We start from the raw sequence: 23,365 nt of genomic DNA on the forward strand, positions 1-23,365 counted from the left end.
GAGGAAACAGACCTGGCAACCCATCATTTTGCCTTTTTGCTGGCTCACAAGGCTTGTGTGCACCAGCTTCTCTGAGCAGAACAGCAGGAATGGTAGAAATGGACTGTATTTTCTAATTCTAGATTTAGAAACTTAAAAAGCAACACTATAGCAGCCATGGTTTATTTTAAGAATGCATTTCGCTCTGCTACTGGATTAGCAAGCATTAAGACCTACAACCAAAGAAAGCAGCCAGGTCTCCAGAGCAGCTCTCTGAGGACTGCTTGCTAGAGCAGGCCCAAGACTGCCACCCCACTCAAAATCCCAAAGCAGCGGTTGGGGATGCAATGTCATGCAGACTTAAGGTGGTTAAAATAATGCAGAAACAGTAAATTTTTGTAATTTTGATTCCAACGTTTTCATCAAGTACTTAACCACGTGCTTCCTTGGTATAAACTGGAGACCTTTCCTTAAAGTTTGTCTAGTGGTAAGGCTTCCAGGTTAACACGCAGGCAGAAGGGACAGAACATCCATTTACGAGTGCACTGGGCACAGCTGGCAGCTGCAGGCAGCCTGTGTGGGACCGGGTTTGGGACTGTCCTAAGCACTTGTTTGTACGTTTGCTTTCTCAATACCAGAATCAGTAATTAAAAGCTTGTTCATTGCCAATAAACTAATTTGATGGAAATTCCCCTACATGAAGCTGTTTTGTTGCCCATGACAAGAAGATAGGTCAAAAGTCCTTTAAGTGATCTTTTCTAAAGGCCTTTTGCTGGATCGAGTGAGGAAGATTTTTCCTTCATTGGAAGGGTATGTGCAGTCCCCAGATAGCCAGCTTGTCGCTCGCTTGATCAAGGCACCGTGCTGCTGCCGTCAGTGACTCACTCACTTCCCGGAGTGAGCCGCCATATGCCTCTTCCATGGAGCACGAGCGCTGATGGCAGCTCTGCAGGCTCACTCGTTAGCAAGTGAACAGTTACTTGACAGAGGTGAAGTCTCATCAGAGGAGTGTCAGACAATTGCAGAAGACTCGGATGAAGGGAAAGAGATGTATCTGTACTGAGGTACATCCTGCCGAACTTGGGTAAAGAGTCCAAATACGATGTTTTGGCCAAGTAAGCTTATCATCAGGCTTATTGACCTAACAATTTTCAAAAGAAAGAGAAAATGAATCCCACCCTGAAGGCCTAGGCCACCGAGATTTATGGAGAAATAATTTTCTTTATAGAGCATTTTTGGGTCTCTTGTGACATGATGCACAAGGGAAACAGCTGCAAATAAATAACACTTGCTGTATTTTCCATTCCTTGAAAAAACGGTGATAATTCTGGGTCCACCTGGGTTTAAGGATTTTATTTTTCTCTCTCTCTCTCTCTCCAGATGAAGTAGATAATAAATTGGTTCTGCAGCATTCACCACTCTTCTTTACTCTTGGTCCAAGAAAAGAGCTCTCTCCATACCCAGGTGCCCAGGAGATACAGAAATTTGCAGGGCCAGTAAAGCAAGACGTTTAACTTACAAGAAAAAGGTACTAGTCTGGGAAATTGTCTCAAAAAGTTCTTTGTTTTCCATGTGAATTAGCTGATGTTCCCTGGTCTTTCACTAAGACAAAAAATCAGCAAGCGCTAAGATGAGTACCAAGTTCAGACTTGCACCAGCAGGTTTTGCAGAACATGGAAATGAAGACAAAGGGGCTAATCTTCACAGAGCTTTGGCCTCATGAAGTTCTTTCCACTGTCCAGCAATATACTTTGTGTTGAAATTATTTTCGAATATATTTTGCTGGAAATGTTGAAAATCATACAAACATGGTTTCTATGTATTTTGATGGATTTATCTTCCATAATTTTTGTTGGCATAATTTTATTGGCATTGGAGCCCATGTAAATTTTTAGCTTCAGTAAAACCCTGAGGCAAGTAGTTCCACAGCTCAATTCCCTTTGCATGGGAGTGGTTTCCTTTTGCTTGCTTTGAATATTTCACCTGATAGTTTCATATGATGTCCCTTTTTTCTTGCTTTGGAAAAGGTGGCAGTCAACGATTCCTAAAGATAGTTTTATATAAGGCTAGTTCCAGGTCTTAATTTACAGGTGCAGATGGAATATGTTTGCATGATTTTCAGTAATTCCAATAAAAATTCTCTCAAGACCCTGTTGTCACCAGGTATAACTGAGTAGGTTTAGTGATGTCATCCCTTCCTCATCCTTTTCTTAGAGACACCAAATAGTGTACTCCATAAATTAAAAGAAGCACGGTGACATCCTAGGAAAAGCACTGGACGGACATGTAGAAAACTTTGTTTCATGCTTCTGTTGAGTAATCTTAAGCCAAATAGATCTTGCTTCTGATTCCCCACCCAATATGAATGATAATTATATCTGTTGTAAAACAACTTGATATCCATAGATGAAGAGACATATATAAGAGCTAAATGTTATTACCACATGAATTCAAAATCCTGGGTCTTTTGTGTTTTCAGGTGGGTTGGTCCAGAGGAATACAAACTCTTAAGATCAAAGAATTGAGGAAGCAACAATAATTTGTTAGTATTGCCGGAGAAATCTTGGTGGAAACAACTGACTAAAACTCTATACCATTTTCCCAAGAAAAGTGAGGGCTTGCAGCTTGCTGTTAGCTGAGAAAGAACTGGGACTACTAATTAAAAAAACCCACACTGGAAATAACTTTTTTGTATTGAATTTTTTAAATACAACTAAATACATTGTACACAATACACTCCAACTCGGAAGAAAATACAGCTTTTCCCAGGAGTATTACTCTACATTGAATACTTTTTTTCTACAATCATTCATTTTCTCATTTTTTCCAACATAAAGCAAGCATATCATTTTATGTAGCATATATCATAAAGCCAGGATTTACAAAGAAGCTAAAAGAAATTAGGTATTCAAAATCCCAATGATATTCCCAGTTCTTTTGTAAATCCTACTTCTACTAGTTCTGACTAGTACAACCAGGAGTTACTTAGCTGCTTTTTATACTTTCTGAATTGTACACATGCGTATTGGTTGTATCAAAAAAATCCTCTCTCTACAAAGCCTGCACTGGTGTTCCCTGCTAACGCATTTAAAGGAAAATCATCTTTAACTTTGCATTGATTTGCAGCAATTTTTGTCTTCAGGAATCAAATACCACACTCCTTTCTAAATAGGAACATAATTAATTCCTCTTGTTCAACAATTAATTAGTTCACAGTTTCTACTTATGTATTGAACATGCATATTGACAGTTCTTTATGTGAAGAGGAAAGACATGAGGAAACAGCACACATATTTTAGTCACACTTTGCAAAGATAGGTCTTAGCAACATCATACAGTGTGTTTCATGAGAGAACTGTACTCTTCTACCAGTTTCTTCTTCTCATTTAATTTTTCCAGTATGGCATCCATTAAGTATGAGGCAAAAGGAAACTGGAAAAGAAACATAATAAGAAAAATGATCATTGAACTTTATTTTCTTCATGTGAAAAACATTTATTAAATATCTTAAAACCATTAGATTTCACTTAGTTCTGACAACTACCACACATGCACACATCTGATCTTTAAAGTTCACCCTCCTGGTTAGTGTCTGAAAATTTGCTCTCTATCATAAAAATGATAAAAGAACAGAGTAAAATGAAAAAAGATAAACGCCTTATTGAACAATTCATGCTTTACTGACCATGTTAATGATGTAAACTGCAGTACCAGCATCTCTGTCATTTATCTTCAATCAGCTGATCAATAAGAGGTTACAGTCAACTCTAGGGCATGCAGAAATGGTAGTGTATGTTCACTACTCTCAGGAGGATGAAACAGAACTACCAGCACGGCTCTCAATGCTGTGGCAACTGCCTTAGACTCACATGTGAAAACTTGTAAATAAAAAAAACCCAAAGCAAAACAAAACCCAAACCCCCAAAAGCTCCAATTACATTGATTGGAATATTACACAAACGTCTGCTTCTCTAAAACATGATACCAAAAAAATTGTATTTACATATTTACAGAGAAAAGTGAAAACCTCTTTTATATCTCCTCCCATATAAAAGATATATTTGCACAATCGATGTCTTCAAAGAAAGAGATTTAGCGTATTTTTCAGTGTCATTGCTTTAATGCTTAAAGGGGTTTTCTTTCACAGTCTTGGTGCATCAGTGCACTGTATGCTGGGAAGTACTTTTGGAGGTGGCACAAAACACTAGTCATTGCAGCTCCACGCAGAGAGTGGTTGCTGCTGCGCCAGAGGAGAGACAAAGAGTTTTCGTTCACCCTTGGAAAGTCTCTGTCAGCTCCGTAGAACTCTGTCAGGTTTCTTGAACTCCTGGTGAGACCAGCGATGACCGAGGGGTCAGTCGCACACCAAAAGTCACAGCTGATGCTCATATCAGAAGGAGAGATAATTTTACCTTAGGATGGCCACCAGAAATAAATTAGGTAAAATAAAGCAGGTGGTTGAGCAGGCCAATCACCAGCTTCCTCTCCTTTTCACAACTGTAGTTCAAGGCAATACTTTTTGCATGTAGAACCACTCTCTAGTTCCACACTTCAGTATCGCTGCTCTGATTTTATTTTTTCACTTCAATATTCCATCTTAAAGAGAAAACTGTATGGTACTTATAACAGATAGAGTACTGCCTGTTTCCCAGATATATGAAACAAAAAATACAAAACAACCAAACAAAAAAAACCAGACTTAAAAGTACATCAAATACAAATGCTGCTGTAATGTCTGAACTGGTATACAGATATAAATCTATACACTGATATTTATAATTACTAAGAAGTCAGGAAAAAAAATCTAAAATGATAGCAAGGAAAATCTTGTTAATAGCAAGCATCTATCATGAAGTGACTGTAATGGCAATCCTACATGTTGCTTGATAGTCACTTCGCAGTTACAGAAGAAGGACAATAATATGCATTTTTTCCCTTTTCTACAGGAAAGGGGGTTTGAAGGGCTGGTACTTGCTGGCCAGACATCTCTCCATCTGTCATAACTAAATTCCGTCTATGGTAAGAATTTTCTAATAGTCATCTACACCTGTCAGCTTTCTCCTGTACGCTATTGTGATGACTTTTTGGGGAATAGCGGGAGCCAATTCACTGAGGACAAATCTAGTCAGAGTAATATAAGACATAATCTTATCTGAAATTCTGTGACACTTACTTGCTACTGTGCTTTAAAAACACCTGACCCCAGCATCGCTTTCACTCTAATTGCTCTCTCTCCTTGTCTAAATATGTTTTTTACGAGAACACTATCCCATTACCTCAAAGTCTCTAATTCTTCTTGCCTAGCTTGACTACATTCATTTCTGATACATTTCACCTCCTTAATGTTGTGCCTGAGATGAATGGTTTCTTATTGATATCTCTGGCTCATATCATTCTAGCTACATTTTATTTGCTGCTCACTACTCTCTGTGGCTTCCATGTCATAGCAAAGTGATCTTTCAAGAACTCTTTCTATTTAAATCATTCATTTATATCAAGAGCATTTGAAAGTTGAACGTTATGTCGTTCTTTCAACATTTGTTGGTTTCAGAGAAAGTGCTGTATGTTTTTATCTGGTTTTCTTTCCATACAGACACCCAGAACTGGATAATCTCTACAGTCTTCATCTTTAATAGAAGCCTGTCAGATTTACTTTTAATGATGGCTCTGTAACTATCCTGGGAAGCTTCCCTCTACATTTCTCCCCAGAACTTCACAACCGTTGAAGATGTCTCTACTCCAAAGTACTCAGCCCAGCTTCCAAACCTGCCATATGCTTGGGGAAGGCTTTGGGAGTTCAGTGAGCGCTAAGTGCACACCTAAGGAGTGAAAGCTTGTTTATACCACTGATAATTATATATTTTAATACAGAATGATACTGCCTTCAAATGTTTTCCAGTTATCTGTGCCACAACCACTTTATCTGAACACTAAGCATTAACAGTGATAGTGACCCTAAATCAGTACATTATGGTACGCTTTAAGAATAGTAGTATTTAATTGATTTGTATAACTTCAGAAAATTTGAGAGCGCAAACTACATGTGGATATAAAGATATTTATTTATTTATTTATCTTTACCAGAATTATAGATTTCTTCTTTGATACTAGAAAGCCATATGAATGAAATGGCATATTTCTTACACAACTTATCAGATATCTTGGTGTATGGGTAACTGTAAGGTAACATAATCCTAAAGATTCATGAATGCTGATAGTTATTTCTATTTCTCTCACCTATTTATTCTGACCTTGAGTATACTTCTTTTGGAGATCCCTTCTGTAAAAAATAAACTAGCAATATTTATCGACCTTACACAACATGACTGAGTCTCACTCAGCATAACTGCATAAATATACACTGATTGCCAGTGAAAAGACTTATAATGAATGCAAGACAATGTTGTTATTCTAATGAGACATAGCATCTCCATTTACAGAGTACAATGTTACTTGGCCTCTGCTTCACAAAGTCTAAAATGTATTAACAGAAAAATAAAGGTGTTTAATTTCTGGAATACATGAATTAGTGGTTACACCTATTTTAAATCTCCCCATATGGATTATCAGTATAATACATTTGCCCCCCCAAAATATCCAAACACACTGCAGAGCTACTTTAAATTGAATTAAGTGAACCACAAAGAATAACCTGAAATAAAACTAAAGAAACTCAGATGATAATGACCAAAACCTCCTAATTTCAGTATAAACTAAAAATCAAAGTTTACAAAAAAAATTAGAGAAATGCTTCATTTCGCTATTGTTCTTTGTCCATTCTGCTTTGTGATGGCTGTATATACGTGATTATATAAATACATATGTGCCTGTCTGTATTATCCTGAGTGATCAAGCCAATCTCTCCTTGTTTGCAGTCCAGGATAAGTGATGCATTGTGGTTTTGTTTCTGTGCATGAGATAAAACATAGATTTATTCTATAATAGATTGTCAGTGCACAGGACTGAGCTCTTATTCTCGTAATGACACAAAAATCATGGTTACTTTCTGATGGTCTGATATCAATGTTAATGGTGCCCAGGATATGGTTCAGACTGCACTGGTGCTGCTTTTTATGGTGCAGGTACTTGAAACACCTGGTGATGCTGGCAGTGGCGAGTGTACACATGTGTGTTTGTGCATGGGTGAACACAAGTGTGCATGTGAGCAGAGGACAGGCAATGAGCAGAGACCTGTTCAAAGAGAAAGAGAAGACCGACACAGGCTGGAGGGAGACTAATGAAAGCAAAGCAGGCACGTTCCAACCCAAGAAAACTGAAAGGAAACAACCATAGCTGTTAGTGCACATTCCCAGATGACACCACAGGAAATCTATATTTAGAAGCCAGTGCAAATCCTAAAAAGGGGTTGGGGAAAATTCCTACCAATGAAGAGTGAATATACTGTTCCAAACCCTGTTCTAGAGATGGATTATACACATACCTACAGAGATTCCGCAGAACAGAGGGGAGGGAGTTTTTCTGGAAGTTTTCACCATTGGAATATGATTTGTAGATACATAATGAGGTCATGAGAGGAAAGATTTTATTAGGCAGCTTTGTTTATGTGAGATGTGATATCCCGAGGAGTGCATGAGGAGGGAGGGAAGGCAAGTGCTGCTGTATATCTCATAAGGGACATGCTATATCAATGCTGTCATTTGGTTCAATGCTTTAAAGAGTTAGGCAGATGATCTGTGTTTTATTAAAAAATGGTTCTTGGAGACTTCAGGCAGTAATCTGGATTGGGCTAACATGCTGTACTCACATACAAAATTAATAAAGGATTGTTCCAAGATGCTGTTCCTTATAATCAGTCACAACGAATGAAAGCCTTTGCTGGTACAAGAAATCTTGTCTAAGCTATGTGAAACTAAGTCATCCTCTTGATTTAGCTATATAAGTTTCCTATGATGGGAAAAAGCTAGAGAAGTTTGCTGGTTTGGTTTTTTTTTTAATGATTATAAAAAGAAAGTGCTGCTATACTGTGCCAAGTTCAAATAATAAGACATACACACCCAGATGTGAGGGAGAAAGTAGATAAAAGCCTCATCACTTGGCATGCAAGCTGTAAACACACATACATAATGAGATAACCATACTTGTTCCCTCGTCTCCCAAATACCATGAACCGCTAAAAACTCAATCGTCTATAATGGGATACCTCTCCCAGCTTCTCTCTCCCATGCCCGATCACTAATGCATAATCCGTCTGATGTCTCTATACATGACTCAGATACCCCTGTGCACGTAGCAGATATCTGCATGTGCTTCTGTGAAGCCTCTCCACACACAGGTTCTTCATAGGCAAGAGAACCTTTTACCTTTTATCGTAATCTCAGTTATTAAGATGTTTCATTTTTATACTTTAGTGAGAACACTCTAGTTGTTGGGTGTTAATGTACAAATACAAAAAAGCAACTGACAAAACACTTGTGGGCCATTCAAGACATAGTTTTGGACAATAAGTCATTTTTACCAGCTCTATAGAATTCAGAACATGACTGTACTTTTCGATTATATGATTCTTATTTACATAATAACATTAATGCAGAGGTGTCTCTACCAAATTGTAAGCTTCTTAGCAGTGGCGTAGTTTCTTCATGTGTGTTTCTATAGCAGTTGATAAAATAAGAACACACAAACTCTGACCAGGGTCCATGAGCTTCAGGAATGCAAAAATATTTATCACTGAAATAGTAACATTCTTGTAAAGCTGACAGAAATTAGACTTTTTCAAGTCATAAGAGTATGGAAAATAAAGGTACAGATGAAGTGTAAAACAGAGGTGTGCGATCCTTTATCATTACACTTTAGGGGAATCTATAAAATGACAGTAAAAAGCAACTAGTGCTTCCCTCAGTCCCCCCCAAAATTCTAATGCAGCAGTAAAATGGCGTATGTCAGTAATAAAAATAAAATGACTATGACATTTTAAATGTTATCGTACTGTCACAGCGGAATAAAATTAGCTTGAAGAATGATCTAAAGGGATATGATGCAGTTCATTATGTATAACAGCAACAGCAGCAGTTTCCCAGTGTTCATAAAGGTTTCTCCATTAAATTTACCTCCAGTCAATAATTAGGAGTCTACAAATAAACCTAGGCAATTAAATCAATACTGCTGGGCAATTATGTTCCAAAGTCCTGGCTCAATGGCATAAAAAGACACTATATCAAACTACAATATTAAGTGATCTGATGCAATCTTCAACCGAGCATTTTCTCAGAATACCAGAAAAGGGCAAGCCTGCATCTTTGTTCGAGATGCAAACGGGTACGCAGTTTGCCAACCTGTATCATTAGGTGAGCAGTCTGTTATGAGCAAAGTCCTGACAAAAAGCTTTCATTTCACCATGAGCTTTATTTAGTTTTCTGATCAGAAACATTACCAATGCCTACTAAAGGAAACCACAACCAAACTCTCTACAAGAGATGAGTTAAGCATTTTAAAACTCTCTACAGAGATGAGTTAAGCATTTTAAAGGACATAGAGCTTTTCTGTGACCTGCTCCCAAGTAGAGACCAAGAAATCTTAGCAATTTCCACCCATGTGACTAAGCATGGACAGAAATGAAAAGCAGAGCTGGCTGCTCCCAAAAAGCACTAATCTCCTTGTGATTCTAAAGACGGTCGGCTTGCCAAGAATTACTTTTACCCTCAGGGCTCCTCCTGAGAACCCCCACAAGATGGAGCAAAAATCACTGAAAACCACTATTAACTTGTACACAAACTGATACAGTTAAGAGCAATGAGCTCCTCTATCCTTAGCTAACATTTGCGATCCTAATATAGTTGGTTACATAGTAAACAACCCCTTCACTCTCCGTGTCCTCGTTTTTGCTTCACAGGCAAAGAGAAGTGATAAAATTCTGCTTAGAATTTTTTAACGATCTGCCAAAGAATGATAACAAAAAATAGAATAAGAATTCACCGTTGTATTCCATGAATCTGATTCCTATTTTGGAGTCCATAATATGGACAGAATCTTGAAATTTATAGATTTTTTAAAAATTCTTAAAATGAAGGCAATTTAGGGAATAGAAATCTTTGTGCTTTTACTGCTGAGTTCCATATAACACTACAAGGTTAAATTAAAATGCCAGTATTTCTGACAAAGCCAGCAAAAGCAAACTGGTATTTCCATCTCCTCCCCTGCAGCAATTAAGCAGCCTTAATGGTAGTAAGTTTTGATAATGAAAGAGGGAAAAACTGTCATTTCTTAAAAATCTGGTCATAGGACACAATCTAGACACAAAAGCTATTAATGATAAAATATATAAATCTGAATGTGATTGTTCCCTTGAAATGGCTTTCAAAATATTTTCAGTCATTCACATTCTTATCAGAAATGAACTACATCGCTAATGGACCCATGCTAGTGAATATGCATTAGGAACGCTGGATTTATAAATCATTTTATTTCTTTTCAGACATCAACTACCCATCATCTGAATAAAGCAGACAACTAAAGTATAATGGAAAAGTTTCAAGAGTCAGTGTATGTTGTCAGTGATGTCCAAACAAAAGCTGACTATGCCTAGAAAAGCAGGGCTCTCACCTGCCAATAAACTGCCCTTGATCACTTACAAGAGGGGAGCATCCCAGCAGACTCTGTGTGTATTAAAAAAAAGACTTGAAAGAGAAGAAAAAGTATCACACAGGTCACAGCAGCAGTCTCAATGGACCCCTCAGGGATTTCTGGTAGTCTCAGCCTTGTCATCCTCTATGCAGCTTTCCTCTCTGCCCAGAAAATGTCGATAGGAAAATGTTTGAGGGGCCTCTGGTGGAAATTTTTTCATTCTTTCTGCATTGACAGGATGCCAAATCAATATTTACTTCCCACTAACAAGCTGCTCGAGGTCTCAGTAGAAAATATTGTAGAGAATGCGGGAAGACACGATAATAAACAGCTGTCTGGCTATGAGGAAAACATGAATTGACTGGAAACAGGTCCACAGTAAAAGGTCACTGAAACCCATGAACTCCTCAGGTGTCCATATCAACTACTAACTTTCAAGGCACATAATAAAAAAATCTCTTTTTCCTAAGAGGTATGAGAGAATGGATCCTTTTCACTCTAGCAAGCGTTACACACTATCTCAATAATTCAATTAACACATTTGCCAAGATCTGTGCTGGTTTTCTCCAGCATTGTTTCACTGGTTTCAGCTGTGAAGTTAGCTATGACGAGTCCTTGGTTAACATCTCTTCAGTTTTACCCAGTGACTCTTATTTTAAGAGAAATAAAAAGGAAATGATACAAAACAAGGATTTTACATTGCCTTATCACAGTATAGTTTGGGACCGTCAATGGCAACATAATTACAAATGCAACAGATTAATTACAACCTAAAAACACTTAGCTACTCAGAGTAGAAAGTTATATTTCATTAAGGGAAGACGTAAATTTAGCACCTGTGTTTCAAGAAGTTTCTGTATATACTGCAGCCATTCTTTATCTTTTTCAAATTCCTTTTTTGTCTTTGCTGTTTCCTAAAAATAAAAAGATATGAGAGACACAATATTTTGACACCACCTGAGAAGAACATAATGAACAATAAAGGAAATGTGCAACTGGATATACATTAAATAAATAGCATGTGGAAATGGGAACTACGCTTGCAAAACTAGTCATAGGAAGCATATCCACCAAGTATGAGGGCTCTGTTAAATTTATAAACCTATCCTTGTCTGTGATTGTCCCTAGAAACATGCACGGCATGTTCTTTTCACATGAATATACAGGTGTACATGTGATCTATGTGTGAATTTTACGAGTTCGATGTAAAGGTTCCTGAGTCTACACATTGATAAATGGAATATGTATCGTAATATAAATTCATCACCTGTATTTTAAATTTCTTTTCTATTTATAGTTAAGTATATTTGTGTGTTTTACACATATAGTCACAACAGTGATTACAACAAAATATACAGGATGTAGAAATTACTTTGAGAATGGGAAGCATGGAACAATTCTGTCAAAGCAAATCACTTTACAGGGGTGTATAAATGTTAGTAAATAGGGCAGGGATCGGTCCATTTTATTTGTATTCATGAAATGAATCCGTATCAGTGCATACACATATAATGCTCCTTTATTTAACCAACGTGAAAATTCTCTTTTGTGACTTCTGTAATATAAAGCTCCAATAAGGCTAAACCTAAGTCATCACCAGAGTACTGTTACAGCCCAATAATGGTCAACTCCTAGACACTCTTTAAAGTAAGTATACAGGCTTTTTCATGTATTATTTGATCAGGCCTAAATAAATCTGGGTAAGAAATCCTATTACTGTATCTATTTAATAGAGGGTGATTTGATGAAACACTATCAAGTATTTCATAGCAAAATGTGTGACAAAATCAAGAAAAAAAGGCAATGGAATCCCCCAGAAACCATCTGTCTACTAGAAATATGTTTAAGAGGTATCACAATTCAAGAAAGGAAGCATCAATGGAATCAATCTGGCACAGCAAGACACATTCTAATTTTGTTTTCATTAATGCAGAAATCTATTTAAAATGTATAACCCTGCCGAACAGTCTCATGAAAAAGGAAACTACTAAGGATTTTCAAATAATGTCTCTACATCTACATGCTCAAAACAGTATATTTGTATTTTATTTAGGCATGCCCAAAATCTTGCCACCTTAAGAATCTCTAACCTGACCTTTTTATTTAAATCCAACTGTTCTGTTCTTTTTGTGCTGGATGCTGCACAATGAAATTCCAGTCTTTATCCGGAAATCCTTTTCCTCATGAACGCAAATATACAGCGTCTTCTGATCTAACCCCTTTTTACTGAAGAGTCCTTAAAATAACTTACCTCATCATCTTCTACTTCTAGTATCTCTTCAAGATCAGTTGTTGAAACATTAAGGATAGACGCTGCCAACTGAACAGACTCTTGGGAAAGACCCTTTTTGCACGCTCTCACTTCTCCCTTTTTTTTTGCTTGTTTGATTTTTGTTCTCAGCTCTTGTATGCTGTGCTGTAACTCTCTGGTTAGAGCCTGGAAGATGCAAGCAAAAAATACTCCATTGCAATTTTTCTTAAAGTGCGAACACTATGGAAAAAACAGTATCATTTAGACTAAGCTCCTTTAGATGGGAATGATCTTCATTCTGTGTTATTGGTTCAATAGGATACGTGCTGTAATATTAGATAACATGGTATTTAGAACACAAAATATGAATATACTAAAACAGAAAATGTTCTTAAATATAGGTACAATTTTTTTTATGTCTTTAGCAAAATAACTATATTCATAATGCCATCAGTAGTAAGACAAAGCAGCTTCCGCAGAATCAATTAAAATCCTTCCCTGATCCAGTCTACCAGAAATGTTCTTGAAATAACAGCAGAAGTGTCAGGCTTTACTGTGGTCAAACAGAGATCTTTTTAAAGCTTATTCATCCCTCACTGCATAAAGAAACACCAGTATACCTCTTTATTCAAAACCTGAAAATTTTGGTTCCTACCAAGACAGGGTAATTCAAAACTGTCCTGGCTACCGATTCTTCCCGATATAATTTCTACAATCTAAATCGTCACAGCAGTGGTTATCCATTGTTCATACGTAGCATACCCCTGGAGCACACAAGTCCACCGTATTAATTATTATTCAAGACTTGCATAGGAAGGGTTGTATCCTCTAAGGAGCTGGCCCATACGAAGGCCTAGCCAGGACAGGCAGCCTCTTTGCAAGGGCGCCCTTAGCAGGTAGTAGGTGTTTTAAACAGATACCAGCTCCGGTGGTGGGAGGAAGATCAGGTGCCAGACCAGAACCACTGCAATTGTTCTTTAACCCTGGCTTTGACAAGGTCTGAAGCAGGGGTGCCAAGAGAAGCCTCAATGAAGATCCCATTTCTGCTGTTGAAGACTTTTAGTTCGTTTTAAGCAAGAACTAGAGCTCATCATGTCTGATGCTGCTAATGCTGCATAATTAAACTGCCTTTATTATCATTACTACTATTACTAGTGACTAACAAATACAATAATAATAAAAGACAATTTTTCTATGATTATTTCTGAAATGTGGTATACACTGCTAAGCCAGAAAGATGCTCGCAGCTTAAAAAAAATCCAGAAAAACAGAAGAATACTATTAAAAGAAAACTGCTTGAAAGGTTTAAATGATAGGAAAGGAGAATCATTACCTGGAGTGGAAAAAAGGGGTTGCTGGGATTTAGTAAAGCTGATGTAAAAACCTAGGAAAAGTAAAAAATAGAGAGATGACTAGACAAAGAATTGTACTCGCAGTTAATGGGAAAGAAGAAACCCAACAGGGGTGAGACCACTCTCCTTTGTTTATTTAAAACTGGAATAAAAGAAACAGTATGAAGCATTCTGCTGAAAAGACTTTGTTGACCTGAATGAAAGCGGAATGGAGTCCAAACCTGATTTTGGTTTTTGTTCCCCAACACCACACATGTACTGAGCTTGAATAATACCTTCCACAGCTGAACAAGAGCCAAACTGCACAACAAAGAATTGATGGTTCAAGTTCCTACCTCTCCTATTCCTAAAGTTCTCTGCTTCAGTGGAATAACACTAGGCATTAGTATAAACCATTGGTGTATAACTGAAGTTATTTGTTTCAATATTTATGCAAGTATGACAAAAGCGTTTTGTCAAAAGCAGAGCAAGATAATTTCATTTTAAAATTCTTGGCTGAGAGACAAGAGCATTAACGCATTGTCAGAAGATCCTCCTAGCGTATTCAACTTCCATGACTCAAGCAGAATTGTGATTGTCAACACAGACACCTTGGCTGAGTTTAAAATGAGAGAATAAGGTTTTCTTTCGATCGTCGTATGTGGGGCGCATCTTATTAAACTATCTCTCACCAGTAGCTGATAAACTCCTGAAAATTCTTTCTCTACAGAATGCCTTCATCTCATAGAAACTGACTGCAGAATTATGAAGGCTCTTTATTGGCACTTGGGGTAAAGTACTCTACAGCCTCTAGTATATTCAAAACACAGTCATTAATGAGCATTTGCTGATATATTTCAAAGAAAGCACAACAGATTCATCCGATTCCAAGATTTGGTTATTTTTCTACCACTTCCCAACTTAACATTTTCCTGTATTTAGCTAAAATTTAATTATTAAAAACAAAATTACCCTACCACAAACTTGGGGAGAGGAAGTAAAATGAAATTTGTCCCATTTTCTGATTCAAGTGTGGATTCCTCCATCACAGTATTTCCAGCAAAATATCTTGTACATAGACAGAGCTGAGAGGAATAAAAAAGCTTGAAATGTTATAGGCAGGGAGCTAAGGCAACTTGGACCAAGCTCATAGAAGGAAATAGACTAAGAGACAAGAGAGCCCCAAGAAGAAAAACACACACTATGAAAAAAAATTACAGATAAATCACAACGTTTTTGTAGCGTTTGAAACAGTCCAACAATACATTGGCTCCTGCAACATGTAGGAGATGTATTTGACAATGGAAAAATAAGCTCAACTGTACTTTTTCAACCAAATTAAATCAGCTTCCCAAATTTTAGAAGTAAGGAGATTTCTCTCAGACATAGGTGATCAGGCTAGAAGATGCACATTTGTACACTGGTGCAAAGAGGATATGTAAGTTAAAGGAGTAAAATATCATGGAAATTAACTGCAAAGCCACATGGGAAGACTACAAATAATGATAAATAGCATAAAAAGCATGATAATAAACAAGGTTAAACATTCACATGAACATCTCTGCCAGACAACAGTCTTATGATATTATTAGATAAATTTTATTGGTGTATCCAAACTCCAGAAGAGGTTCATGATGAATAAACAAGCCGATAGCAATAGCAAGAGTGGAACCCAGAAACTGCAACTGCTTGTCTTTTAGTTCAGAGTTCCAGAAAGGAGGTACCAGAAAGACCCTGAAGAATCTACAGCAGCAAGTTAAAAAAAAAAAAAAAAAAAAAAAAGAACTTTAAACAAAAATCAAGGAAAGAGAAAAATAGGTTTTGATATGCAAGCATATACATTATATATAATCACAGTAAATCATACATATAGAGGACTTGCATTTCAATTCCTTTTTTCCCTGAGCAGTTCTAAAACACTAAAGCATGGGCTTTCACCATATGTGAAAAATAAGGCTACTTTATGGACTTCCAAATTGGATTCTCAGAGGCCAGGTATTTTTGAACCTGCCTTCTTCACATTATTAAGATCTAATAATAATGTTTTGATATACATTTTTCACTGGATAAGTGCCTTAAAAAAATGATAGCCTTCCTATGATTTTAAGTTGCTTTTTCTGTTGATACATCCTCATCCATCATTTACAAATATGTTCATGTGCTAAATTGTTTACTTATTAGTGATTTCATCTATATGTCAGTTCATGCTTTACTACAGAAATGTTCAATGTCAAAGCCACACAGGTCTTTAACTGAGTTATGAAGAACCATTTCCAAACTGAAAATTACAAAAACCCAAGAGTTAACCAACATGGGTTTTGTTGGTGAGTGTACTGATAAGAAATTGATCGAATGCATTCTGAAGCTAAGTGAAGGATTTTACACTAAACCATTTCTGACTATGTGTTTCAGAATTGCTTGTTTTTAAACTTAAAAGCATACATAGGTGATACAAACTGCCTGCAATGAAATCAATGCAGAATATGACTTCAGTACTGTATCGATGTATGATAACAATGCCTTTATTAGTACTAGTAATACTAGGATTTGATCTTTTCTCTTTGTTTTTCTTTGGTGTCAAATCTAGGGGATATTTTGTTTAGTAAAGCCATTTTCCCAACTTAGATGTGACCGTCAGAGTTATTCCTGTGGGAATTCCTGCTACCAGCCAAATAGAAGAAGTATCCCTTATTAATTCCTGAAAATAAATCTACAACACATCTTGTCGGACCACTGCAATTGCTACTAGTCTGACTGGAAAAAAAAACCCCTTAAAATTCTAACAACATGAGCTTAAAAAACCCAGCTCTCTTTAATCAGTAGCAATTGTTGCATTATCTACCAACTCCATATGGTTATATAGTATGTATTACATCTACCAGGTTGCATACAGTTCTAAAATATCTCCCTTGTAAGCCTTTTTACTTTATTTTCACAACCCAAAATATTAATTCTTAAGATAATAGTTTTCAATTTTGGTCTCGGCATGCAAACACTTTTTAGCACTCTATCTTTTGCCAGTTTTGAGATGTATAAAGACAAAGGTCTTTTTTCATTTAAAAGGTCACATTTAATTAAACACTCAAAGAAGCTATGGTGATACACAGACCCTAACAACAGACTATTAATAAGGTCTTTGCATCCTGAAAAGCTCTGATACTAGTTGATTCTGGAATTGACACAAATTGATCAATGGCCCCAAGTAATGCCATATGACCAAGTCAATGCCTAAAATTAGTCTCGTAATTACCATGTTAATTTACACACTCTGTTGTCGTTGTTTGTAGTATAATAAAACTTAATGGCCCCAAGACAGACCAAAGTCTGATGCTAGCACTGTAGCTATGTATAGCTAGACTTCAGTCTTGCACTGGTGCAGATCTCATGGCAGAAGCCATGGCTCACATTAGTTACTGAAAATTTTAAGCTTTACTGTGCTTTGTACTATAGTAATAATGTTGTGCTGGGTCTGGCTGGGATAGAGTTAATTGTTTTCTAGCAGCTCCTGTGGTGCAGTGTTTTGGATTTCTGACTAGAACAGTGTTGATTGATAACACACCAGCTATTGCAGAGCAATGCTTGCACAGCGTCAAGGCCTTGACCCTGCAAGTAGGCTGGGGTGCACAAGAAGTAGGCAGGGGACATACTTGGGACAGATGACAGAGGTGGGATTGGTGTGGCAGGTAGCCACTGCTCAGAGACCAGCTGGGCATTGGTCTACATCCCTTGGGGTTTTTTTCCCCTCTTTCCTTCACTTATTAAACCATCCTTACCTCAACACGTGCGTTTTCTTGCTTCTGCTCTTCCTATTCTCTCCCCAGTCTTGCTGGGGGCAGGGAGTGAGCAAGCAACTATGTGGTGTTTAGCTGCTCGCTAGGGTCAACCAACAACAACTGTATAATAGTATAATACAGTATAATACACAGAACAATTCTATACATAGTATTTTGTGTGTAGTTCAATATGAAAGTGTCTTTAGATACAAGTAATGTATCTCACTTGTTTTGTAGATTGGGATGGTGTAAGGATGTGACCCAGAGCATTACACCAAAAATGAAATGGAAACTCTTTTCTGAAATAAGGTTAGTTTCATAAAGGAATGAAAGTATTGTGAAGATGTTGCAGCTGCCTGTGGAAAACAAGATCTAAATTTCACAGAACTGAACTCTGAGTTTAAAGAACACCTCTACTTTTGTGGTAAAACAATTATTGCTGGCCTAATGTTACGGCAGATCCTAGCGCTGTAAAAGGTTGAGAAAGCATTACCACCCCAAATAGCTCATGATCAACAAGACAAAACAGAATAAATGGACAAAGTGACAGAAAGAGATGATGTCATGCACTGTTTCAGCAGCTGAAAAAAGCATTCAAGTTTCTTCAATGAAAGTACAGTTATTTGGTCCTTATTGCCGCTCTAAAAATGACTTTCAAAATGATTTCAGTAATAATGTTTAAACTGATCTCACAGCATGGCTGCGGTATGTCAGACGAAAGAAAAACGCTTCTATAGTAATCTCATTTTTTATATATATTATTTAAGTTACATCAACTAACTCCTTCATTTGAACAAATACACCTTCTAGGCATAACTTTTTTTCGATCAGAAAAGGTACAAGAGTGTAGACAAGAAATAAAGACAAGACAGACCACTGCAATAGATTTGTCTAGCCAAGGGCTCTAACATGTAGCATTTTGACCCATGGGAATGAGTCAGCCTCAGGAGGTTAATGTAATTCTTATGAGCCCCAGAGATCATATGTGATTTCAGAGACTCCAGCAGATGCCCTGAAAGTAGAGTGTAAAGGTGTAGAGGAGATATAGACCAGTCTTATCTTCTTCCACCAACTTCAGTATTCAGTACCGACCAAGAATGCTATTGCCAAATATTAAAGTGGTAGTAACATTATTTCACCAATGTCACACAGGTCACATTTATAGTGTGGTGTGTTGGTCTTATTTACCTGTCTTCCGTCACAGTTTCTGCTTTAGTTCTAAAATTTATGAACGTATATGTTCAAGCTACGTGGCTCAGCTCTTGGATTTATTTGTACATATTTGGAGATTTATTTGTACATATTTGGAGGAATTAAGATACGCTTTTATTATCTTTTCCATTAAGAATAGAGTAAACAAACAAGCTGTAGAATGCATTAAAACCCAAACAAAACAAAAAGGTACACTCAAGGGAATATTCAAGTGACAATATTATCTAAAAGCTAGAGCAGAGCTGCAAAGTTTCAAAGGCTAATTCAGAAAAGAGCTGAAAGGGAGAAATATATCCAGTAAAGCTAGGTATCAGATTGATTTATATTATTTAAAATAAACAATCTTATGCTGATTGGCACTGAGAATAGTGCTCACAAATTCACAGAGATAGTGGAAGATGAAAGCACACATTGCCTGGAAGAAATGCCTCACCTGATGACCTGTAAGAATCCCATTTTACATAAAGATTGAGAAACTGCAGTATGTACATACAACATAATACGGTACTGCAGTTGCATCTACAACCTGATTTTCCACATCCATTAACACAAGCAAATCTGAACACACATGAGCATAACTAAGGATATAACAGACAAGATCTGAAAAATTAATTGAAGTCATTTAAAATATTACCATATTTCTTGTGGCAAAAGCTCTTGTGGCAAAAGCTATCTCCAGTTTGCAGTCCAACATCCTAGCCCAACCCTGCCTTCTTCATGGCTCTGAGCTATGGATGACAGACTGTGAACTAGAAAAGGTGAATTCAGTAATATCCCAAAACCAATTATAATAAGAACATCTGGAAAAGTGTAGACAGATTTGCACAGTATTGTTTCTCAGCTACTAAACTAAACCCACCACGGCTTTACTGACAAAGCCCTTGAGTCACACAGTATATAAGGGGCCTCAGGATTTAGTATTTTAACACAGAACTCAGCTTCCTGGCATTTAGAACTGCAGATCCAAAAAACAGTTAAAATGCAATAAAGAAGAGCAGTATTAAGGTACAATGACAGAAATGAAACACTATGTTGCATAAAATTTGATAATCTTATTCCCATCACAGGTAAGATTTGAATTTGTACAACTATGCTGGCTTGTGTTATTCCTGCTTGCCATTAGGAGAACAGAGGGGAGAAAGTCTCACTTGGCTGGCAACTGTTTAAATACTATATTTTTTCATATTTCTCCAAAATACCTTTGCTATCAATCTCTCTTTACCAAAATACCATTCCTTCTCGATTCAAAACCATTGAAAACAAATGATTTCTTTGTAACCATTTATTTTCAAGTACAAAATTGAGAATGTTCTTTTGACTGCATTTTCTTAACCAGCTCCAGGTGCAGAAAACCACAGGGAAGAATGTTAAAAATATTTCAACCTATTTTTGACATTTATAAGAAAAGGAAATTGAATACATTGTTCTATGTCCTAAAAGATAGTTCAATTTATTTACAAATTAATAGAAAAGTTACTTAAGTTGCGGCCAGTTTTTAAACTTAGATTGTTTTCAAAACAAATCATATTTAAACAAAGATGCAGCAATGGACTTATTCTGGCCAATTACAATGTAGTTTATATTGCTGTAGAGAAGTACACAATATATTCTTAAGGGTATACTTATGTGTTTTAAAATTCCCTTTGTGATTCAAAATTACAGTTTTTTGTATTACTGGTCAGCTTTTTCTCTTTTTATTTTCTAATCCTCTCTTGAGAACTGTTTAGCTATCACACTTTCATTTGTGCCTGAAATCTTGTCTTAAAAATCTGTTCCTTTTCATAGTATTCTTTGTAACATGGCTTTAGGTAGAATGAAGCCCCTCTTATTGCATCAGCTGGGCACCTCATTTATAGAACACACAGTAGATACTTACTGATATGAGGGACATTTGGTCATACATAATATTACAGCTTTACAGTTATCTAATCTCTCCTGGTCCAGCTTTCAGACTGTCAAAACCTTCAGTTGTAGACCCAAATGTTTTCTGACTGATGCTTTTTTTTTAAGTACCAGCAAACACTCCATAGTTTTCATTGTACTGTTGCTAAATTTTCAACACAATGACCATGTTTTGTGACCTACAACAGTGGTTTTCTTTATAGCAGAGAATGAGTTGAAATATGTATAATCAGAGTGGGATGACAGGCAGAATATTTCTGTCAAAATGTATTGGTTTCTAAAATTATATTTATGTGAAATGGGCAATAATAGTAATTTAAAGTCCTATTTACTTCAGCATTTAAGTCCTACCGCATTTACATTAATTTTTTCCCTGCTGTAAATTCTTTGGTTTCAACAGAATTACCTCTGATTTACACAGGTGCTAGCAAAACTAGCATCATTCCTTTAAAATATCATATATTATAAGGTTATCAAGTTATTTACACAGAGGAAAAAAAAAGACACTGACAGAGATTAGAGCTTCACGCATGTATAGTAAGAGATGTCTGGAATCTCAGAGAGTTCATTATCTGAACAGTTAGGGCAGACAAAGTCAGCATAGTTATACCGGACATGGCAAACAAAGAATATTCAGGACAGACCAAGAAATACTGAGGTGAAGCAACACTCCAAAGGTCACATTGCAGGTCAGTGACCAAGATGTGAAGAGCACCAAGACTTCCTGATACTCAGTTCAGTGTCTGAGCTTATGCTATCCTTCTGCAGAACACACGCAAAGCATGAAAACTATAAACCAGATGCCCTGTGTAAGGTCACTGCACTGCTGAAACAAATGTGTTTGAAACCTAATTTAAGAGGTCAGCTCTGGCATTCCTTATACTCTTAAAAAAATTCCATAAATCTTATCAACAGTGTTTCCTCAAAATACTGTCACTTGTTGTTTTTTCTGATTCTACCCGCCTAAAGCTCTTCCCACCTCTCTGTAGCTCTTTCGGCATGTCCCTTGGGGAATCCCCTCAACTCCCACCTTTCTGAATTACTGTGGAGACTTCACAAGGCTCTGTATATGGGTGCTTTCTGTTCTCTCGGCTTCAGCTTTCTTTCTTAGTAATCTGATCAACATACATCGAACAATTATTTCTACGTGAACTCTTAAATGAATCATTACTGGAGACCTTTCTCCTCCTTTCCAAGTTTTGCTACTTTTCCTGTCATTTTGCTAAAAAGTTTTCCAATCACTTCAAGCCCAGAGCCTTTACTATATACTTTGTACTCATGTGTCCATCTTCCAAGTCTTCCAGTTAGCCCTTTTTCCAGTCAACATCGTTTCTATCTTTTAGACCCTGAACTGGCTATTATCTTTAAACTAGGCATCTTTTTAACTATCTCCAGATTATACATGGGGCTGACTATCAGCTTTAAAAAGCAGTCTCTCCAAGCCATTTGAAGGAATCACATATATACCCTTGCAGGGAGTGCACTGCAGAGTCTCCAAGTAGCTCCCAGCTGAGCCTGTTGCAGTCTCATTCTCTGAAAAACTTAGAAGATTTTTTTTTCCTGAGGCAGAAAAGGAAGTTATTTGCAAGTTAGTGAAAATAGTTTCCTGTTCAACTCTAGTTTGTTGGATCTGTTCACACAGTATCTACTATTAGAGAGTCACGGTCTATGAGAATGGTTCCCAGGCACTGTAAGAAATATGAAAGTAGCACTAGTATCAACAAAATCACCTGCGTGAGTCAGACATGCATCTAAACTTTGCACGAGACATACATGTGCAGCTACAGAAACCTGACATACCTTGCAATTTGGTTACACAGGTTGAATAATTTGAATCAATTCCTCCAAACTCTTTAAGACAGAGGGGGATATAAAAAAAAAATTCAACATATTTTAAGCTACACCTGTTATCATCTTTACGTATCATAATCAAAAACCAAAGTGTAGTGCTATTCTTCTAAGACTAAGAAGCAAAGAAAAAGAAGAGTAAGGAAAAGCTTCTCAAAATCTTTCTCTTTATTCTTCATTTTTAGTAATCAACATTTTATCCATTAAGACATCTACATTATATGCTGTTATTGGCATACTGTATGCATCACTAACCATATGCCTTCTGTAAACTATAGGAGTTCAGCCATTCACTTCATTCATTAAAATTCACTGGGCCTATTATTCTGTTTACAGCCTAATAGATATTCACTGTCACTATTCAGCCCTCTGATTCAATTTGCCTAAATCCCAGATGCAGAGTAATCCTGATGGAGATTAGCTTAATTTATCACCAATTTTTTCTCAGAACTAAGAAAGGCTGGTATTTCATAATAAAAGCTGTGTTT

At 36.8% G+C, this 23,365-nt stretch overlaps 1 protein-coding gene across 1 annotated transcript in view; it reads right to left on the minus strand.

Annotated features, from left to right (window-relative positions):
* Nucleotides 1-2,655: 2,655 nt before the first annotated feature.
* Nucleotides 2,656-23,365, minus strand: part of CNTLN (centlein) — a 221,234-nt gene continuing 200,524 nt past the window's right edge. Inside the window, exons 25-27 of the mRNA XM_075136251.1 lie at nucleotides 12,812-12,997; nucleotides 11,397-11,474; nucleotides 2,656-3,411 (exon numbers count right to left, since the gene is read on the minus strand). Coding sequence (XP_074992352.1) covers nucleotides 3,310-3,411; nucleotides 11,397-11,474; nucleotides 12,812-12,997 — 366 coding nt within the window. The 3' untranslated portion in view covers nucleotides 2,656-3,309. The remainder of the gene's footprint in view (nucleotides 3,412-11,396; nucleotides 11,475-12,811; nucleotides 12,998-23,365) is intronic.

The sequence above is a fragment of the Calonectris borealis genome, chromosome Z (assembly GCF_964195595.1).
Source record: "Calonectris borealis chromosome Z, bCalBor7.hap1.2, whole genome shotgun sequence".
Classification (NCBI taxonomy): domain Eukaryota; kingdom Metazoa; phylum Chordata; class Aves; order Procellariiformes; family Procellariidae; genus Calonectris; species Calonectris borealis.